The sequence below is a fragment of the Euprymna scolopes genome, chromosome 32 (assembly GCF_053919585.1).
Source record: "Euprymna scolopes isolate OS-2025 chromosome 32, ASM5391958v1, whole genome shotgun sequence".
NCBI classification, from domain to species: domain Eukaryota; kingdom Metazoa; phylum Mollusca; class Cephalopoda; order Sepiida; family Sepiolidae; genus Euprymna; species Euprymna scolopes.
Window position 1 is genome coordinate 68450346 of NC_136513.1, and position 19020 is coordinate 68469365.

A 19020-nucleotide genomic window follows, 5' to 3' on the forward strand; every position below is an offset into this window, starting at 1 on the left:
TCTTTATTTTCCTTTTAATATCCTGAAGATGTCCCCTGCAATAAGGACGAAACGTTGATCATTTCATAAATTCATTCGGTTTTTCTTTTTTCAAAACAACATAATGTCAACCATCGCTGGTATTTTTATTTTATTTTCATGCATATATATATATATATATATATATATATATATATATATATATATATATATATATATATATATAAGTGAACGTGCGTGTGTGTGTGTGTGTACATTTCCCTACGCAATAACTCTGTCAATTTTTAGTCTACAGACTCGAAATTTGATATACAGGGTACTGAGATTTGGGAAAATCGATGTGATCGGTTTTTAGCCAGAAATTTGGCGATTAAGGGGTCAAAGTTCAACGATTTGACCTTTGAGAACTCTACCAAACTCCTCCGACAATTTTGGGTCTACGCATTTGAAATTTTAGATATAGGTTCCTTGGATATGGATCTAACTTAATAACTTGATTTGAGCCAAAAACAATAAATTTTAAGGAGTCATAATAGGTGTCAAAAGTTTTTAAAAATTGACCTCTGCGATCTCTTACAAATTACTCAGACAATTTCTGGTCTAAATATTTGAAATTTTACATAAAGGATATTCAAAGATAGGGCAAGCTTTTTCATCAGTTTGGGTCGAAAATGTTTAGTTACCAATATATAAATGTATGTATGTATGTCTGTTTGCATGTCTGCTTTAAACTTTCAATAGAGGCGACGAATTTTACCAAGATCAGTAGTGTTTTAAAGATCGACCTTTCATACGACAAATATCGAAAAATTGGCTAAAAACATTAATATCTTACCCTTCAACTAGGAACTTTTCTAGAGGGGGGTCACTTTTTTCGCCGATATTTTTGAAAGTTATCCTCTCCTTTAAATTGTCTAGCCTTAATTTTTAAAAATGTCGCTTCCGGTTTGGCGGTGGTCGTAACAGCATAAACGTTAGGTTTTACCCCGTTCTTTTCCTCCTTTGCGGTACGGGTTCGAGCCTGCCTTCCCACTACCACTTTTTTTTTTTTGCTCAATATACACATCCAAACGCGCGGGCAACGCCGGGCTGAAATGCTAGTATATCTATAAATGTGAACGTGTCTGTGTGTTTGTGTGTCTGTCTGTGTGTCTGTGTACATTTTCCTTCGACATAACTCTGTTAATTTTCAGTCTACAAACTCGAAATTTGATATACACGGTTCTGAAATTTGGGAAAATCGATGTGATCGGTTTTCGGCCAAAAATTTCGCTGTTAAGGGCTCAAAGTTCAACGATTTTACCTTTGAGAACTCTACCAAACTCCTCCGACAATTTTGGGTCTACACACTGGAAATTTTAGATATAGGTTCCTTGGACATAGATCTAACTTAATAACTTGATTTTAGCCCAAAACAATAAATTTTAAGGGGTCATAATAGGGGTCAAAGTTAAAAAAATTAACCCTTTTTTGTTGTTTTTGCTCAGCATACACCTCCAAACAGCCGGGCAACGCCGGGCACTCATGCTAGTATATATATATATATATATATATATATATATATATATATATATATATCTTTAGAGAGGGTACTGCCTAGATATACAAAAGAGTAAACTACATCTAATTCATTACCTTCAATGAAGATAGTTGGTTTCATATAAGGTAATCTGGGTGTTGGATCATACATGACTGTCTTTTTTAGGTTGATCTCATTTCCTCAGACAGAGTGCCGTTGAAAGTAGCCTTCATTCTGTTGTGAAAAGAACAAATCAAATCCACAACTTCAGTAAGATTTTCCAAAGCCTTGATCTGTTTATAGTATCAAAAGCCTGAAACATTGGTATAATGGACGATTTTGTTCTTTGCGCTACTGCAATTACTGAGCACTGAAAATCATATCCACAGTGCCACGGCTTGCACAAAAATCACAGCGTATTCCTGATAGTATTCTATTTACAATTGTGTGGGCTAATCTGTTTAGAATAATCCTTGAAAACACCTTTCCAACAATAGACAGCAAATTTATTCTTCTAAAATTGCCGCAGTTTGACTTTGAACCTACAACAACACAAGTATCGCATCTCTCTAGTCTTGAAGTAATTCACTTCCCCATAAACTTGGATGATTTGCTCTAAGACATCGATCATTTTCTCACGGCTATTCTTCATTGTTGTTCATTTGACTCCAGGAAGCTTTTATTTCACCTCTAGAAGACACCTCATCAAAAGCCTTAGTTGCTTCATGAGATCCAATACAGATTGATTGGATTGAATGATTGGATGGCGATTCTTGATCTCTTTTGGTTGTTTCAAGGTGGTACCGTTTTTTGATTTGAGAGGAGCAACAGTGATTACTATAGCCTATAGAACTCTTGAATTATTTGATAAAACAGGTTCGAGTTTTTGTTGTTTTCTGTGAGTTGTACTTCTTTTGCCTTCTTGAGCCATCACTGGTTTTTACTTTCACGCATGTTTGTGCTACTTTTTGGAAATCCTTGTATGTTTTTGGCAGTTTCCATTTTTTGATTGGGTGAATAGATTTGATGCCAAGATTTTAAGAAAATATTGCTTTTTGTTTCAAAGAGTGCATTAATTCCCTCATAATTTTCAGCAAACTAGTCTTGGCTCTTCTTTTTCCGAAATCCTAAAATGTCTTGAGTTACAAATAGTATTTTCACTTTAAAAACATCCCATAATCCAGTGCAATAGAGGTAAGTGCATTCTGAAAAATGTTCTTCATTTCAGAAAAATGGAAGAACTTTAAGACGCCAAGCTTTTTTGCATGTGTTGTGGTTGTATGGCATACTTTGGGAGGAATTTTTAGTTCCATTTTGGCTCTTACCAGGCAATGACCCATCCAACATTCAGCGCCTCTCATGATTTGAACATTGTGCAGATCTTGTAGATCATGCCTGCGAACAATAGCATAATCTATCATATGCCAGTACGTAGAGCATGGATGTTGCCATGTACCTTTGTATTTATTTTCTCCTGACAAAACCATGTTTCCAATCATGAGATCGTGTTCATTGCAAAATTGCAAAAGCTTCCAAAAGATAGTATAACCAGAGCTTGTGTCGGTGAATTGACTATCATTAGCAAGAAGTGTTTCAGAGAGATCAACAATGTCAATGTCATACAGAGAAAGCTCCTTGCCTAACAGCTAGTTCTGTGGCGTGATTTTTCAGACAACTCATTTCAAGTAGTGTTTGTACATTCCAGCATGCAACTTTCATAACGTCGGAGGTGGAAAACCGATTTGTATGTTTGTCGTTTCTTGATAATGCCAATTTATTGTCCTTAATTTTGTTACCGCTAAATGAACAATCATTTGTTTAGGATACATTTTCTTATTCCCGCACAAAGCAAATAGTGCTCTCCTAAAAAGGCTGCTTTGACATCCTTAATTCCACTGAATCATACCTTTCACCTTGATTAGACAATTGAAACAACATTAAGATTAACATTAAGATTAACGTTAAGAGTCACAACTGTGCACAGTTCGAGCAAGATACTCCTATTTAGTTGCTTCAGCAAAAAATATATATGTCGTCAGTGAACTTGTGACTTTAAGTTGAGTGATGCTTGTAAGAATGCATTACAAGAAAACACAAAAAGGTCAAGGAGGTGTGTGAGTTTATTTATAGTAAATTGGGCTTGCACTGCACGTTTCGAATATGTTATAGTTTTCCAATGGCACATAAATTGAGACGATTGGTCTATACCAGGCACTTAGTTTTGTAGTTTTCCTTCTCTTAGATGCTAGTTAGCCATTGAACCAATAAGGGTTCATCCGCTTTGGAAAGGTATTATTTTTTTCTTTCTGAGAGACTAACTACCCACCTCATCAAAGCTGGTGGGGGAACCAGTTTAGTCACCGGTAACCTGACCATGTGGCAGGTAGTTCTGGGGTACTTAATATCAGTAGCATAAGACCTGACTTAATTTTATATATATACTAGCAGGCCACCCGGCATTGCCTGGTCGCAAAATACGCTTAAATATATTTTGATTAATGCAGATTTCGTATTTATTATTATATTATATGGGACTCAATATATAATAATGATTTGAAAAGTTTAAAAATAATGACTTGTGTGCCACCGCCAAAAACCAAAACCAAAACGTTTAGCTTACGATTTCCTTTTTCCTTTAACGTTAAAACCTGAGCTATGAAAACATGTTTGCTACAAGGCTAAAAATTAAAACATGAACCAATAGCTATTATGTTACGCATGCATGTTCATAATGCTGTCGTTCGACCTTCACCTGGCAAATTTCATTTTTTTTATTTTCACACTTTTGCATCGATTTTCCCTGGTTAAAATCCAAATGTAAAGTTTTGCATGTTTTTCGAATACCCTATATATTTAAGTTTCATGTCTGTAGCATAAAAACTGACAGAGGAATTCGATAGGCAAAATTTTTTAAACAAATATATATACATACACACACATATATATATATATATATATATATATATATATATATATATATATATATATATATATATATATATATAGATAGATGTTATTTGCTTTTGTTTTTCGATACGTTTTGAATTCATATATATATATATATATATATATAAACAGGTTTGTGTTTACTATAACCTTTTTATGCAAATATTACACAAGTATAAATCATGTAGAATATCTGCATGAATATAATTACACGTAATAGTTAACTAAAGATGATCATCCTATAAGAAAACCGAAAAAAACTAATAGGGAATTAATTAAAACGAATTTTAAACGAATATGCAAATTAGCTAGATCTTTTGCAAATGAATGCAATTCCACGACTCATATATAACAAAGTTGTATTTTCTTTTTAAATAAATCGAAAAAAGGGTTCACCCTCATTAAAAACGACCTTGTGTTACATTTTGCTTTCGTAGGGAAGCAAATAAATACCAATAGAAAGACGGGGTTTTAATAGGAATATCAATGCACAAACCGTGAAGGAGAAAAAGACCGTGAAAAAAACGTGACGTCTTTGCTGTTGCGCCCATCGCCAAACCGGAAGTAATGTAGGTTTAAATTAAGGCTAGACAATCGAAAAGAGGCGATGACTTTCGAAAAATATCGCCGAAAAAAGCGACCCTTCCCTGTAGATAAGTGCCCAGTTGAGGGTGAAGGAATTAATGTTTTTAGCCAATTTTTCGATATTTGTCGTTCGAAGGATCGCTCTTCAAAATGATACCAATCTCGTGAAAATCCGTTGCCTTTGTCGAAAGTTTTAGGCAGACAAAATTACATACATACATACATACATTTAAACAGATATTGAGATTTATATTATAGATGTGGTGTTGGCATTTTTTTTTTTTTTAGCAGTATTAACAGCTTCAAAGTGCTGCTATTTTTATTTTTTCCGCTACCTTAGCGATATTTTTAAGAGCTATAAGTTTTTTTTTGTTATTCATATATAGGATATCTTATATAGGTAGAGTATTGCATCAGGAGCCAGGTACTTTCTGGAGCAGTAGAATGATGTAAATATTTTCCCAGTGACTTCAGCAAAATATTGGATGTAAGCCTTCCATTTAAGGTCTTAAGTGAAAGTCTGTTCTAATAATATATATCTATAAGAGCTGATCAAATTAAGAAGCTTCTATAAGGTGAGAGTCATTTATTTCAACTGGGGGAAAACAAGGATCTAGATATTCGTAATGGAAGGAGAAAAGCTTGGTTTTAGAAGTTGCATGAAAAATGTAACAAAACTTGCTGTAACAATAAGTTTTGTGATAAAATTGACAAAAGTCTGTTTCTCCATTTTAACGTCTCGGGGAAATAATTTCTTCTTTTAAGCAGTTTGGAATATTTTCATAAATCGCTGTCAAGGGATTTTTGTTAGTCTGGCTATTGGCATCGGAATGATTTCCTAAACATATGGTAATATTAATTTGTTCATATGGTCTAATTGGATATATTATCAGCATCTACCCCATCTCCCTATTTCGTTGGTGTGTGTGTGTGTGTGTGTGTGTGTGTGTGTGTGTGTGTGTGTGTGTGTGTGTGTGTGTGTGTGTGTTCTCTCTGTGTGTAAAATTATTATTAATAATCACAGAAAATAAAATCAGGTCAGCAAAGAAGTTTGCACTTAAAATTAATTCCCCAAAAGGTTTTCTTTTTACGTAACTTAAAATTTCATTTAATCCTTGCATATTTTTTTTGGATCCGCTTCTTTATGCCTTTCTGCTGTCAAGTTAAGAACTGCATGCAATTTTCATAAATACATTAACGAGTGTGAGCTATGCATTTCTTATTGAAATTAATTTTATTAACGAGACCACATGGAAATTCTGTGGTGCTTTCTACATCAATCTTTATAATTTACGATTAATAATAAACTTTTTCAAGCTAATAAATATCTGTCATGGTTAATACTATTAAGAAAAAATGATTTCTTTCTTCTGTAAAATTAATTGTCTACTAAATATCCTTTATATAAATAAAACGAATGCGTTTATTTATTTAAAATTGTAGCAATTTTATTCTAATTGATTAAATATTCTTTGGCCTTTTACTATAAAAAAATAATTGTGAGTTAAATATTTTCCAGGCTCTAAAACAAATTTCACTTATTGAAATTTCACTTATTTAAAATTCTACTGTTTAGTCGAACAGATGACATCATTTAATTTTGGAAAAATTCATTTAAAAATGAGTAAAGTCGGAAACTTTTACCTTAGCGACATCAGATTAATCACTACATCTTAGAGAATTTATTTTATTAAATGTATGTGAAAGGTGATAACGTACATGCAAACATGAAATTAGCCTTAGATATAGATTGTAGAGATATCCTCTTTTATTAAATAACTTATTCAAATCGAAATATTGAAATTCTCAGATAAAGTATTATCTTATGAGTTGCAAGCATGGTGTTGCCCGGGAATAAGCAGGGAATAGGTAAGTTGTGTATTCTTACTCCCAGTTCTGAACACCATATTACCATTTTTGTTCTTATTTTTATAATTTTGAATTCTCAAGTTATAAATAAAATAAAGTAAGACGTTGTCTTTGATGTTTATGACACACACTTTTAATAATATTATTTCAACAATCTTTAAGACAATACTAACATTGCAACAATCTCTAAGACAATACCAACATTGGAGTTCTCATAAGATTTGACGCAAGACAATTGTTATAGGATTATTTTTATTTTCAACTAGCATGGGTGCCCGACGTTGCCCGGGTGTTTGGAGGTGTATGCTGAGCAAAAAAAAAAAAAAAAAAAAGGTCAACTTTTTTAGTTTTGACTCCTATTATGACCCCTTAAAATTTATTGTTTTGTGCTCAAATCAGGTTATTAAGTTAGATCCATGTCCAAGGAACCTATATCTAAAATTTTGTTTAGACCCAAGATTTTCGGAGGAGTTTGGTAGAGTTCTCAAAGGTCAAATCGTTGAACTTTGAGCCCTTAACAGCCAAATTTCTGGCCGATAACCGATCACATAGATTTTCCCAAATCTCAGTACCCTGTATATCACATTTCGAGTTTGTAGACTTAAAATTGACAGTTATTGCGTAGGGAAATGTACACAGACACACAGACACGTTCACTTTTATAGATATATAGATTGCATTCCCAGAGACATCTCATTTATATTATATCCTACACAGAAGAGTTTTGCACGATTTACAAAGATAAATATCAATATATAATGATACTAAAACATATGCCTAGAATCCTATTGTGAGACCGAAATTACCTGCATCATGGACTCTTCCAGCACTAGATTATGATGTAAGATAACACTCACAGGAAGGGGGGCAGTATCGTAATACTGTAGAATCAGTAGAAGTATGAGTACGCGCGTACGACTACCCATAATGGACACCACCAGATATTACCCTTTATCCTATCCTTGTAATTTTTGGTTTCTTACACCTAATCCGTCTTCCATGTTTTTCTTCCATGGTCCCAACCATGAGTCCACATCAAATCCTTATTCTAATTCTTATCAAAATCCATTACATTATTTTGATTGTAGAAAATGTCTAAATTTTAAGGTTAAAATTTAAGTGCTTCATAGATCTCTATAAAAAATTGAAATTCAGGGAATCTTGCTTAATTAATGTCTAATAACTATAAATCCAATTCTATAAAAATCTGATGTATTTACGCGATAAAATGGGGAGGATATTGTGCATCTTAAATCTTTTTAAAATACTCAAAAGAAACTGAAATTTGGACAATAATCATTATTTTACAAAAATCGAAACTATCTGAATTTTTACAAAGGGCGTCTATGTTCTTTTTGCCCCCTTTGCGTAAAAGTAAATTTAACTAACTATAGCCCACAGTTTGACCCCTTCCCTCTAGTAGCGGTGTTTCAAAATTTATAATAATCAGTTAATTACATCAGAAATGAATCCCCCCTCTCTCTCTCTCTCTCTCTCTCTCTCTCTTTATATATATATATATATATATATATATATATATATATATATATATATATATATATATATATATATATACGAGCAAACAGTTAATAAAACATGTTAAAAAACACTTTGAAATGAGTTAAAAACATATTTAATCTGAAAAGGAAACACTAGATAAGTGGATAGTCCTTAATCCGCGGAGTTTCGAAGAAATACTTTCCTTCTCATCAGAGGGTAGGAATTAGCAAAATGCGGGATCGGATTTTGCATGCAAAAGTATTTGATGAAACAACAAGTAAGTCAAAGATCTTACTTGATAACAAAAAAGTGAAGCAGAGAGAATATGGTGAAGAAAAAGGTGATTACATGTGAATGGATAGTCTGGTGGAAGATAAATAATTATATATATATATATATATATATATATATATATATATATATAACATTTTTTTATATAATATTTTTTAACATATTTTATTAACTGTTTGCTCATATATATATATATATATATATATATATATATATATATATATATATATATATACACCGTATTTGAAAGTAGAAACAAAATGAATAAACAAATAAATGAAAATTGAATACTCAGTAAAACTATTAAAACTAGACTTTTTATCTCATTAAAAATGGGCAAAAGTTATAACCCGTTGACTTAGAATGAGTGCTTTATGCCAAACTTCTAAAGTAAATTTGGCAATGTGGCGACTAATCCATATTAATTCCTAACTATGCATCGAATGATTCGCTACGCCGTATCATAACAAAGTACCATACAAAATTTCAGCCAGATCGGCTTGGTAGTTTCCGAGAAATGGTGGAACGAATACACAGACAAACAGACAGACCAAGAGAAATTTAATATAGAAAATTGTGTGGCCACTTCTCGTGTGTGTGTGTGTGTGTGTGTGTGTGTGTGTGTGTGTGTGTGTGTGTGTGTGTGTGTGTGTGTGTGTGTGTGTGTGTGTTTATCACCTGTATGTGACTTACATATTATTATTTCTTTTTATTTACTATTAATCGATTAATGAAATGAAATATCTAATAGCTTGAAGTACCAAAACTAGTTGAAAAAATAATAAATTATTTTATGACCTTTAGAAATTAGAAAAGTTTTGAAATTTGAACTGTTGAATAGAAAGTCATTTCTAAATCTGAAAATCTTATCAAATCCTTGTGCGTTAGAAGATTGAAACTTTTTGAATTTTTCAATAGTTTTCCGAATAGAACTTACAACAATATTACCTTAACAAGATTCGCTTTAGTAATTTGGTTCATTAATAATTTAATAACCAACTGATACCATAATAATTAAATTTGACTGTTTAAATCTGTTTTTAAATTTGTTTTTACCAAATTATTATTTTTAATAAAAAATAATAATTTGGTAAAAACAAAAAAAATAAAATTTCCAAGTAATAGAAAAGAAGGAAAATGAAACAAACATGAAAACAAAAAAGTCCTGAGCAACGCTGACTAGGTACAACTAGTTTTATATAAATTTGATAAGTTGGAGCGATACTCATTATTTTAATGTGTTATAGTTTGTATTGGGTTAGGGTTCAATCGCTCTGTTAGGTTGTGTCAGTATGCACCGTCATAAAATGAAGAGCTAGGTCATGTATTGCATGGGTGGTTAGAAATTTATCCCCTCCTCTCCCTACATAAAGAAATGGCTAGAACCAAACACTGGAAGAAATGGAATCAAAACTTAGAAGAGATACACTTTTGTAATGGTGTCCACAAACTGTGGTCAACAGAAAAAATAAACTTACAAGTTTGCTTCTTTTTTTTTTTACTTCTAATCTTTTTAAGCCATCTATTTAGCAGAAAATTGACATTTCAATATTAAAAAAAAAGCAATAAAAAGCATTGTGCATCCAAAGGGCGAAAACAAATCAAAAATCGTCGTCATTAACCCTTGCCACACAATTACACGCGCAGCTGCCCATACAGGGAGTATCCTTTGTCTTCGAAACTGAACGGAGACATCGATCAGTAATAACACTTCTCAAATGCACTTGTGATGTTAGGCTGTGTAAGGTGTTAATTTTGGTCAAAATCGTCTGTTCTTTCTTTCATTAGATTATTTCGATTATTGATAATTATCGAAGACATTCCGATACAAAACCTATTTAAGAACACTGTCAGGCATATAAAGTACCTTCGTGTGAAATTCTGTAAAAATCGACCCAGCCGTTATCAAGTTTGTAGGGAACAAATTCACACACACACACACACACACACACACACACACACACACACACACACACATATCAGTTTAACATGTTTTACATGCTGTCATGCGTTGAATGGCTTTTTGAAATTGGCTTTCAAACAAACCTATCTCTGATTAGGTATTTATTAGTCAATTCTTATCCATTTCTTCCATGCTTTCCTTGACCTTCCTTAGCCAATTGACCCTGCTACCTCAACTCCTCTTCAACATCACATCAATTTTTTCAACATCACATCAATTTTTTCAACATCACATCAATCTTTTCAACATGGCCATGCCATTGAAATCGCCTGTCCTGCAATCTCCTTATATTGTCCAACCTTAATCTTCCTCTGACGTCATCAGATCTAACCTTGCCTTTAAGATTCACATTACACATCTATCATCATTTTCATATCATTTCTCTCCATGAAACATATGTCCTCAACTCTCACTGTCCAGGTTTCGCTTATATGCACCACCATACTGTGTACACATACCTGATAGACTCTTCCCTTTTTTGACGGTGGTGACAAGTGACAATATGGCTTTTTGGTTGAAACAATTAAATCAAAGATTGAAGCATATTTTTAATATTTTGATTTCCTATTAAAAGTCTTTATTAAATGACATTATTTGCACCAATTTAAATCCATTCTTCTAAATTTTAATCTCCTGAATTTTTAGAATGAAGTTTGTATTATTCGATTAACACATGTGCTGTTAGATTATGTTTTGCGTTGCAGCTAACCAAATAAAAGGTCAAAACTTGCATCACAGCTTGTTATCTTCTTTTTCAATCTAATACATAAAACTAAAAGAATACCAACACCTGGGAGGGTAAAAAAAGGGACATAAAATGAAAAGAATACCAACACCTGAGAGGGTAAAATTAATTCCTGAACTATTTTGCACCACTTTTATGTCCTCTTACGAAAATTAAAATCAACATATAATGATATTAAACCTTATGTCTGGAATCCTTATTCCAATGTTGATAAAAATTCATTATATGATTTTTATGCTAAAAAATGTCTAAAATTTAAGTCTTAAGCTTAACGAGTTTTAAGAAGAAATTGAAATTTAGGCAACTTTGCTTAATTTTTGTCTAATGACTATGGATTAAATTTAATGCAAATCTGAAATATTTGAATTTTTGAATGGTAAGTTATGCTTATATTATGCTATTTAAAACTCATTAAAACTTTCCACAGAAATTTAAATTGTGGAATATTTGTTAATTGATGCCAAGTGTTTATAACTAGCAGGGAGATTCGATGCTTCTGGGGTTGAATGATGATCACCGAATGTCTCACACTCTCATATTTTTATTGTTATCAAAATCGGTCAAATCGCCCATTTTTCAATCAAATCAATTGATTATTTGGTCTAGTTGGGGACACATCGCAGTGCACCGGGAGGAAGTTCCACATGCCCCCCCCCGCAGTGACTTAGTCCACAATACATTGTAGTCTACATTGCACTGTAGAGAACCTATTGTTGATTTTATAAAATTATTTTTACATATAATGACTTGAATTAAAGTTTAAAATGTAAAAGTCAAGTATCATGGTTCAATTGTGCTCTAACTAAAAAAAATTATTTCAAACACACTTCTGCTATATCAAAGAACCTGCTGTTGATTTTATATGCTTGGCCTTACTGCTTGTGCAGAGATGATTTTATATGTTGGGCCTTTCGGCTTGTGTGGTAATAAAACTTCTCAAATGCATTTCTGATTTTAGGCTGTGTAAAGTGTTAATTTTGATCCAAATCGCCTGTTCCTTCTTTCATCAGATTATTTCGATTATTGATAATTATCGAAGACATTCCAATACAAAACCTATCTAAGAACACTGCCAGGCACATAAAGTACCTTCGTGTGAAATTCTGTAAAAACCGGCCCAACTAGGGAACAAATTCACACACACAAAGTTCCTTTTATATAATAGTAGATTTAAATTTCACAAAAAGTAGAGGTATCCGAATTTTCAAAAAGGCCTTCAATCCCTTTGAGTAAAAATAAGTTTAACCCACATTACAACTCTTTCCGCTTAACAGCTGTGTTCTAATGTTCATAATGATCAGTTTATAAGTTTATGACTACATACAAATATATAAATACATACATATACTTCCCTGTATATGACATATCACTCAATAAGTCCAGGGTCTGGCATTTAGATAGTGACACGAATGAAAAATGTATATGATTTTTATACAGTACTAACCTTCGAATAGCACGTGTCAAAAGTTGAGCACGGTCAAATTATTACTTTCCAAATTGAAGTTATTTAAGTGAAGTACTCTTCCAAGTTTTACGTTGATAAAATACTTCGAAGAAACTGAAATCTGAGAAATATGTCTTACTTAATGTCTAATGTGTATTGTTAAAGTTTCACATAAATCAGAATCATCTGAACTTTCCTGAAAGTTTTTCAGCCCCTTTTTATCCTTTTGTATAAAATTAAATTAATTTATAATCCACATTATCCACTAGCAGTTGTGTCTCAAACTTGATAATGATCAGTTAATTAGTTTAGAATTAAATGTTATACATAGAAATCTATAAACAAATAAGCATGCCTAACTTTATAAAAACAACTAAAAGATGTACCCGGCATTAATTGTAACGTTAAATTCCTTTTAAAAAAAAATGAAAAGAAATTGAGACATGTACATGTAAGTATTGCGTTTTTTCTTGTAAGTAAAAAAAAAATGCTCTAACTAAGATCGAAATGAAAACTTAGAGACATTGAGTCAAGTACACTATCCATTAGGTCAGCTTGACATGACCTTAAAAAGTGTTGTTGAACCTACTTATTTTTTAACGTAATGTGAATCGTAAAACAATTAACAAACAGATAAAAACCTGATAACCCTACGTACTAATTCACAAAACATTGTTGTTTTTTTTGCTTTTTTTTGTTTTTTTCAAGATGGATGAATTTGTCATAGAAGCTGTGACAATAATGGAAATCAAAAAGATTAGGATCGGCCATGAAAGCAAATCTCCCGGAAGTGGTTGGTATCTTAATAAAGTGATAATCACGGAAAGTAACACTCAACACCAACCTTACATCTTTCTATGTAACCGGTAAGTTCCTTGCATCTAGCCATGTATTATCTCTATTCTCTATAAAATAGAGACGATTTTTCCTGTCTAGGAAAAAACATTATATACAATATAAACACAGATGTCACGTATAAATTTAATATGGTCAGATTACCCGCCAATACCTAATTCAGATTATCCAAATATTATCAGTCAATTTCATTCAATGTTGTAAATCCTTAATAATTATAAAGTCACTCTCACAAACAAGTTATACAAGTAGTAGCAGAATACATAATCAATCATCATCTTTTACCTCTCACTCTTTGATTTTACTCTCCCAGACGTCACCAGGAACTTTCAATGCATGTGACAATGTTTACTTTCTTATTCTGTATATTTAACATACCCCTATTACAAATACTTTATGGAAATGTGAATCCTCCTTTCACAATTTATCCAGTCAATTTGATAGCTGTTTACATTCGTGTATCAGATTTAGGATTAAGAAAATTTCACGCAATTATCGTGAATTAAACAACATGGCGTCATCCAAGAAAACAACATTAGGATAACGAAAGCTAAAATAATATCTACCTTCGTACGCTTACTTCTGCCTCAATGAAGAAATCGGATATCATAACTGACATTTCCTCCAAAAAAATCTTATTCATTGTCGCTGTCCCGTCACCATTTTCACCTTCATCGTTTGTCACAAATTTTACACAAACATTCAAATAGATGTGACAGAAAATGCAACAGAATATGAAACGTGTTAAAATGATAACGTTTTTATTTATACATCTGTTTTTAAGGTGACAGCTTTTTTGTTTAACTATTCTGCACTTTCACCTATCATAAGTCTCATTTTCCATTTGGTCTGGATTGCAAACCCACGTGACTTATTTTGCACCATTCTTTCTGATCCAGGGCAAGTTGGTTGATATACGCTCACGTGTTGAGAGATGTCCCATCAAAAACATTTTCTCTCCATCTTTTCTTTGCTTTCCTCTGCTTCTCTTGCCTTTTGACATATCCTCAAAGCATAACTTTGACAGACCAGTGGTTAATCGTTTGACATGGACAAAAAGTTTAAGGGTTTTATTTTTAATTTTACAAAATAGAGGGGGTAGGGAAGTAGTTTGACGGAGAGTGGATATCTTGTTTTGTTTTTTTTTTTGTTTTGTTTTTTTTCGATCGGGCAATGTCTCATAATGAAACGCATTACGTGATTTTGAAATACCTTAATGTGATTGGCTAGTTGTTTAGTCCATGCGATACAATCAACGCTATATCAAACTATTAGGAGAACATAAATTGAATAAACTTTTACTTTAACAGTTATTAGCACCATTTTTGATTTTAGAAGGGTGCTAACATTTTAATAAACAAATAATACTGTATAAACTTAAATTTAACTTGAACATCATATCTAAAAAATAACCCGTCCATATTTTGCATAAGTACAAAACCATATCTACACCAACGCAGCAAATTATGAATGCATAGAATAAAGAATAGGGTGCTTGTTGCTTTGTTCAGGTTTGGAGCAAAACATGACATTAGTCATGGCCACCTTTGACTGAAAGTTAACACCAGTGACTGACAGTTTTAAGGCAGCCAATGCTCACCAGACACTGCAAGTAAACGTCAATACCTACAATTGAACACCTCAAAACAGCAGTAACCACCAGTGCCTCCAGTGCCCGCCACCTCATATGAAATGACAGTAACGACCTTAAAAGAGTACTGACCACCAGTTACTACTGTCAGTGATCAACAGTGCCCGCTAATGGATGACAGTGCCTACTACTGGATGACCATGTCTGACAATTGAAGACAGTTGATTTGTCTGCCAGTGTTTGCTAATGTCTGCACTGGTTATGAAATGACAGTAACGATCTTGAAGAAGCACTAATCACAGTTGCCATCAATCAACCTCATAACCGCCAGTATCTCTCATTAGGTGATAGTTCACACCACTGGATGACAGTGGCCAACAATTGAAGATTAGCAATTTCATTTTAGAATTAACATCACATGATTGACAATTGCCAGTAGTTGTAAATGCAACTAACCATCTGAAAATGCCATTGAAGACAAATAGTTTAATTTCAGAAGACTCCAATAGAGGTCGATACTGCTCATGGCCTTAAATGGCAGTGAACACTGGGAAACGACGATAACATTTGTAAAGATAGGCAGTCTCTACCAGTAAACATAATCTAGTTTGAAAGTCAATTTCGATAAATTTTTTTATCTTTATCAGTTTTCCTAATCATTTACAATAGTCTGCTGCACATGTCTGTCTCAGTAACACGCCTTATTCGAACTCAAACTCCTGTGCTCTCCACGGTTCCTTTTATGCATCTGGTGTAGTCTCATTTGCATAGAGATGACGAGAGATCACAATCTCTCATTCATGATACTCATTAAGTATAAAAGTAACTGCAGGTCACCATTTTTTTCCTCTTTTTTTTTTCAAGCAACCAAACCTTAAAACACACACGCACACACACACACACACACACACACACACACACTATCCCGGTAAGTTATGCTTTCCCTACATTCCCTCTTGATCTCATTATCACAATCAGGGCACGGAGGTAGTATTCATCTTTGTTGGGTACTTCTTCAAAAAGGAATGACACAGGCTTCACCCTTATGCGTAATCTGGCCCGTGGACCCAGTTTCAATAGCTACTCTATCAGTTGGGAGACTATTGACATTGGAATCACTGTTTTGCAGATTTGAATTCAGATAGATTAAATACTCACTATTCTCAGAATCGCCTTTATAACACGATTATAATTGCGGCTGCATTGATGATTGGAGGTCTTTAATGTGACACCTCATCAATTTTCATAGATTGCAGGCTAATCGCTTCAGTAACATAATCTGTTATGTATTTTGTCATGCACCTGCCACGTGGGTTTTTAACCCAAACTACTACGCCTCCTTTTTTATAATTCCCCCTGTCATCTCTGGTTCAGACAGAGAGTTAGCCTCAATGCCCTTTATTTGAACATAGTATCTATGTAGTGTGTCAGCCAGCGCAGTGGACGATGAAATGTCATCCTGACGTTGTACCAGTAGACCACCTCCAATATTGTAAAATTCTTTCTGGTCTTAATGGTCCTATGGCATCATTTTACAATTCCATTTCCACTTAATGAGTAGGCATAGAAAAACCCTCAAATGCACATTTCAGTTCTTTACAAATTCACTAAAGTCTTTGTTAGTGAATGCGGTTGTGATGTTATTGTCAGTCTGTATTTCCATCGGCGGGCCTCCCTCAAGTAAAATATTCTCCAACTGACAGATAACAGTGGTCGCATCTTGTTGGTGCAGTGGTCGCCATATTGCAAATTTAGAAGAACCACAATTGATGAGAGTAAGAAAATTCCTATTATTGTGGTTTATGTCCGTTGCCAGTTATTCTTCATGCTTAGCTAGATTGATGTGCTGAGCATCATTAATCAACATGCATCCTCAATGACAGTCCCATTCACTTCTAATGCCACTCCTATGTCTATGCAGCTTGCATCCACCCAGGCTGTAATTTTTTACCGTCTATACACCAGTTTCCTCCAACAGGATCTGCTTTTTACTCTGCTCAGAGTGTCTGCTAATATGTGACACAGAGAAACTATTTGTTACTGCAGTTGCCAGGCGGTTAATAAATGCAACTGCCACCCTAAGCCATCCATACACGAATGTAATCTACAAGTTTGCCACAGAGAGAAAATATATGCCAATAGGTTAATCCACGAGGGATTTCTGAAATTTGACTTCCTTATTTTCATCGTAGATTGCCATTATTATTCTTGACCTGCAAGCCAAGAACTTTGGTTCCGTCTCTCAGTCGAACTAAATCCTTGAAAACCAACCCATAATCCAAAAAATGTTGTTGTAAGTACAATGCAGAAACTATGTTTTCATCAACGAAAATGCCATCAAAATATGCTTGTTTTGAGATACAATAACGTCTATAATGGACTTCATAATCAGTGGCGCCACATTCAGCCCACATTCCAACCATGTAAAACAGAAGCACTGGCCCCTAAAAATTATCATTTGGACATAGTGCCTTGTTGATATGAGTTTGAAAAAATGCATTTCGCAGATTCAGAAGTGACCACTCTCTCAGTTTCTGCATTGACAGTGAAAACATCTACAAAACCATTCAATTCGCAGTCAAGCATTGGACACACTTTCTGTTTCTGTTTCTACACGACCGCTATGAAGGAATTAACCCCTTGAGTGGACTAAGTTCTTCTGGATATGACAACAACTATTCATTCCATTGCCACTCTAAGAGCTCAATCTCATAGGCATCTCTGGCATGAGAAGGTACTGCATATTCTTGCACCCTGTCACTTTATCACTGCGATCATATGTCACGATAAAATCTTATGCTTATCCTGATTGCATCAATCTCCAATAGTAGTTCAAAGCCCAACAGCTGTTTATCTACAACTAAAGCCTTTCTCTCGATAGCCAGAATTTGACCAACTTTATTCATCAACATCTGGAAGCACCCGGAATCGATCACTCGTGTCCATCTACATGTACTTTCATGAATGAGAGTTTCTTAGTCTTTAGTTGCTTGGGGAGGAGATTAATGCTAATCCCTTTCCTGGCACTGTAATGATACACGTCCATGGTGACTGCAACTGAAACAATGTATCTCACGACAAACCTTGCACACTTGACCATCCAGTCTCTTTTGATGATTCTGTAAACAGTCTTTCGTCATGTGGATGGGACCACTGCACCTGTAGCATACAAAATTTCCACTGTCATTACGTGCCTTTGATTCTGAAAGCGTCCCGACTAGCAACTGTAGTTTAATTTGGTTTCAGAAAGGGTGGGTCATTTACCAAATCTGTTCTGGCTTTGAGTCATATTTCAACTGGGCAATGCCGGTACCCGTGTCTGCTAGTTATAGATGTTATAGATCTATATCTATAAAAGTGAAATTGTCTGTGTGCGTGTGCGTGTGTGTGTGTGTGTGTGTGTGTGTGTGTGTGTGTGTGTGTGTGTGTGTGTGTGTGTGTGTGTGCATTTCCATACCAAACTACTCTGTCAATTTTCAGTCGACAGACTGGAGATTTAACATAAGGGTATTGAGATTTGGGAAAATCTTTTTAATCGGCTTTCGACCAGAAATTTGGCTGTCAAGGGGTCAAAGTTCAACGATTTGACCTTTGAACACTCTACCAAACTTCTCCGCCAAGTTTGGGTCTAAACACTTGAAATTTTGGATGTAGGTTACTTTGACATGGATCAAACCTTTTAATTTGATTTGAGCTCAAAACAATAAATGTTAAGGGGGTAAAATTGTGGTCA

At 33.8% G+C, this 19020-nt stretch overlaps 1 protein-coding gene across 1 annotated transcript in view; it reads left to right on the forward strand.

The window, feature by feature from the left end:
* Nucleotides 1-19020, forward strand: part of LOC145256408 (lipoxygenase homology domain-containing protein 1-like) — a 798046-nt gene that overhangs the window by 582307 nt on the left and 196719 nt on the right. Inside the window, exon 17 of the mRNA XM_080115275.1 lies at nt 13550-13707. Coding sequence (XP_079971401.1) covers nt 13550-13707 — 158 coding nt within the window. The remainder of the gene's footprint in view (nt 1-13549; nt 13708-19020) is intronic.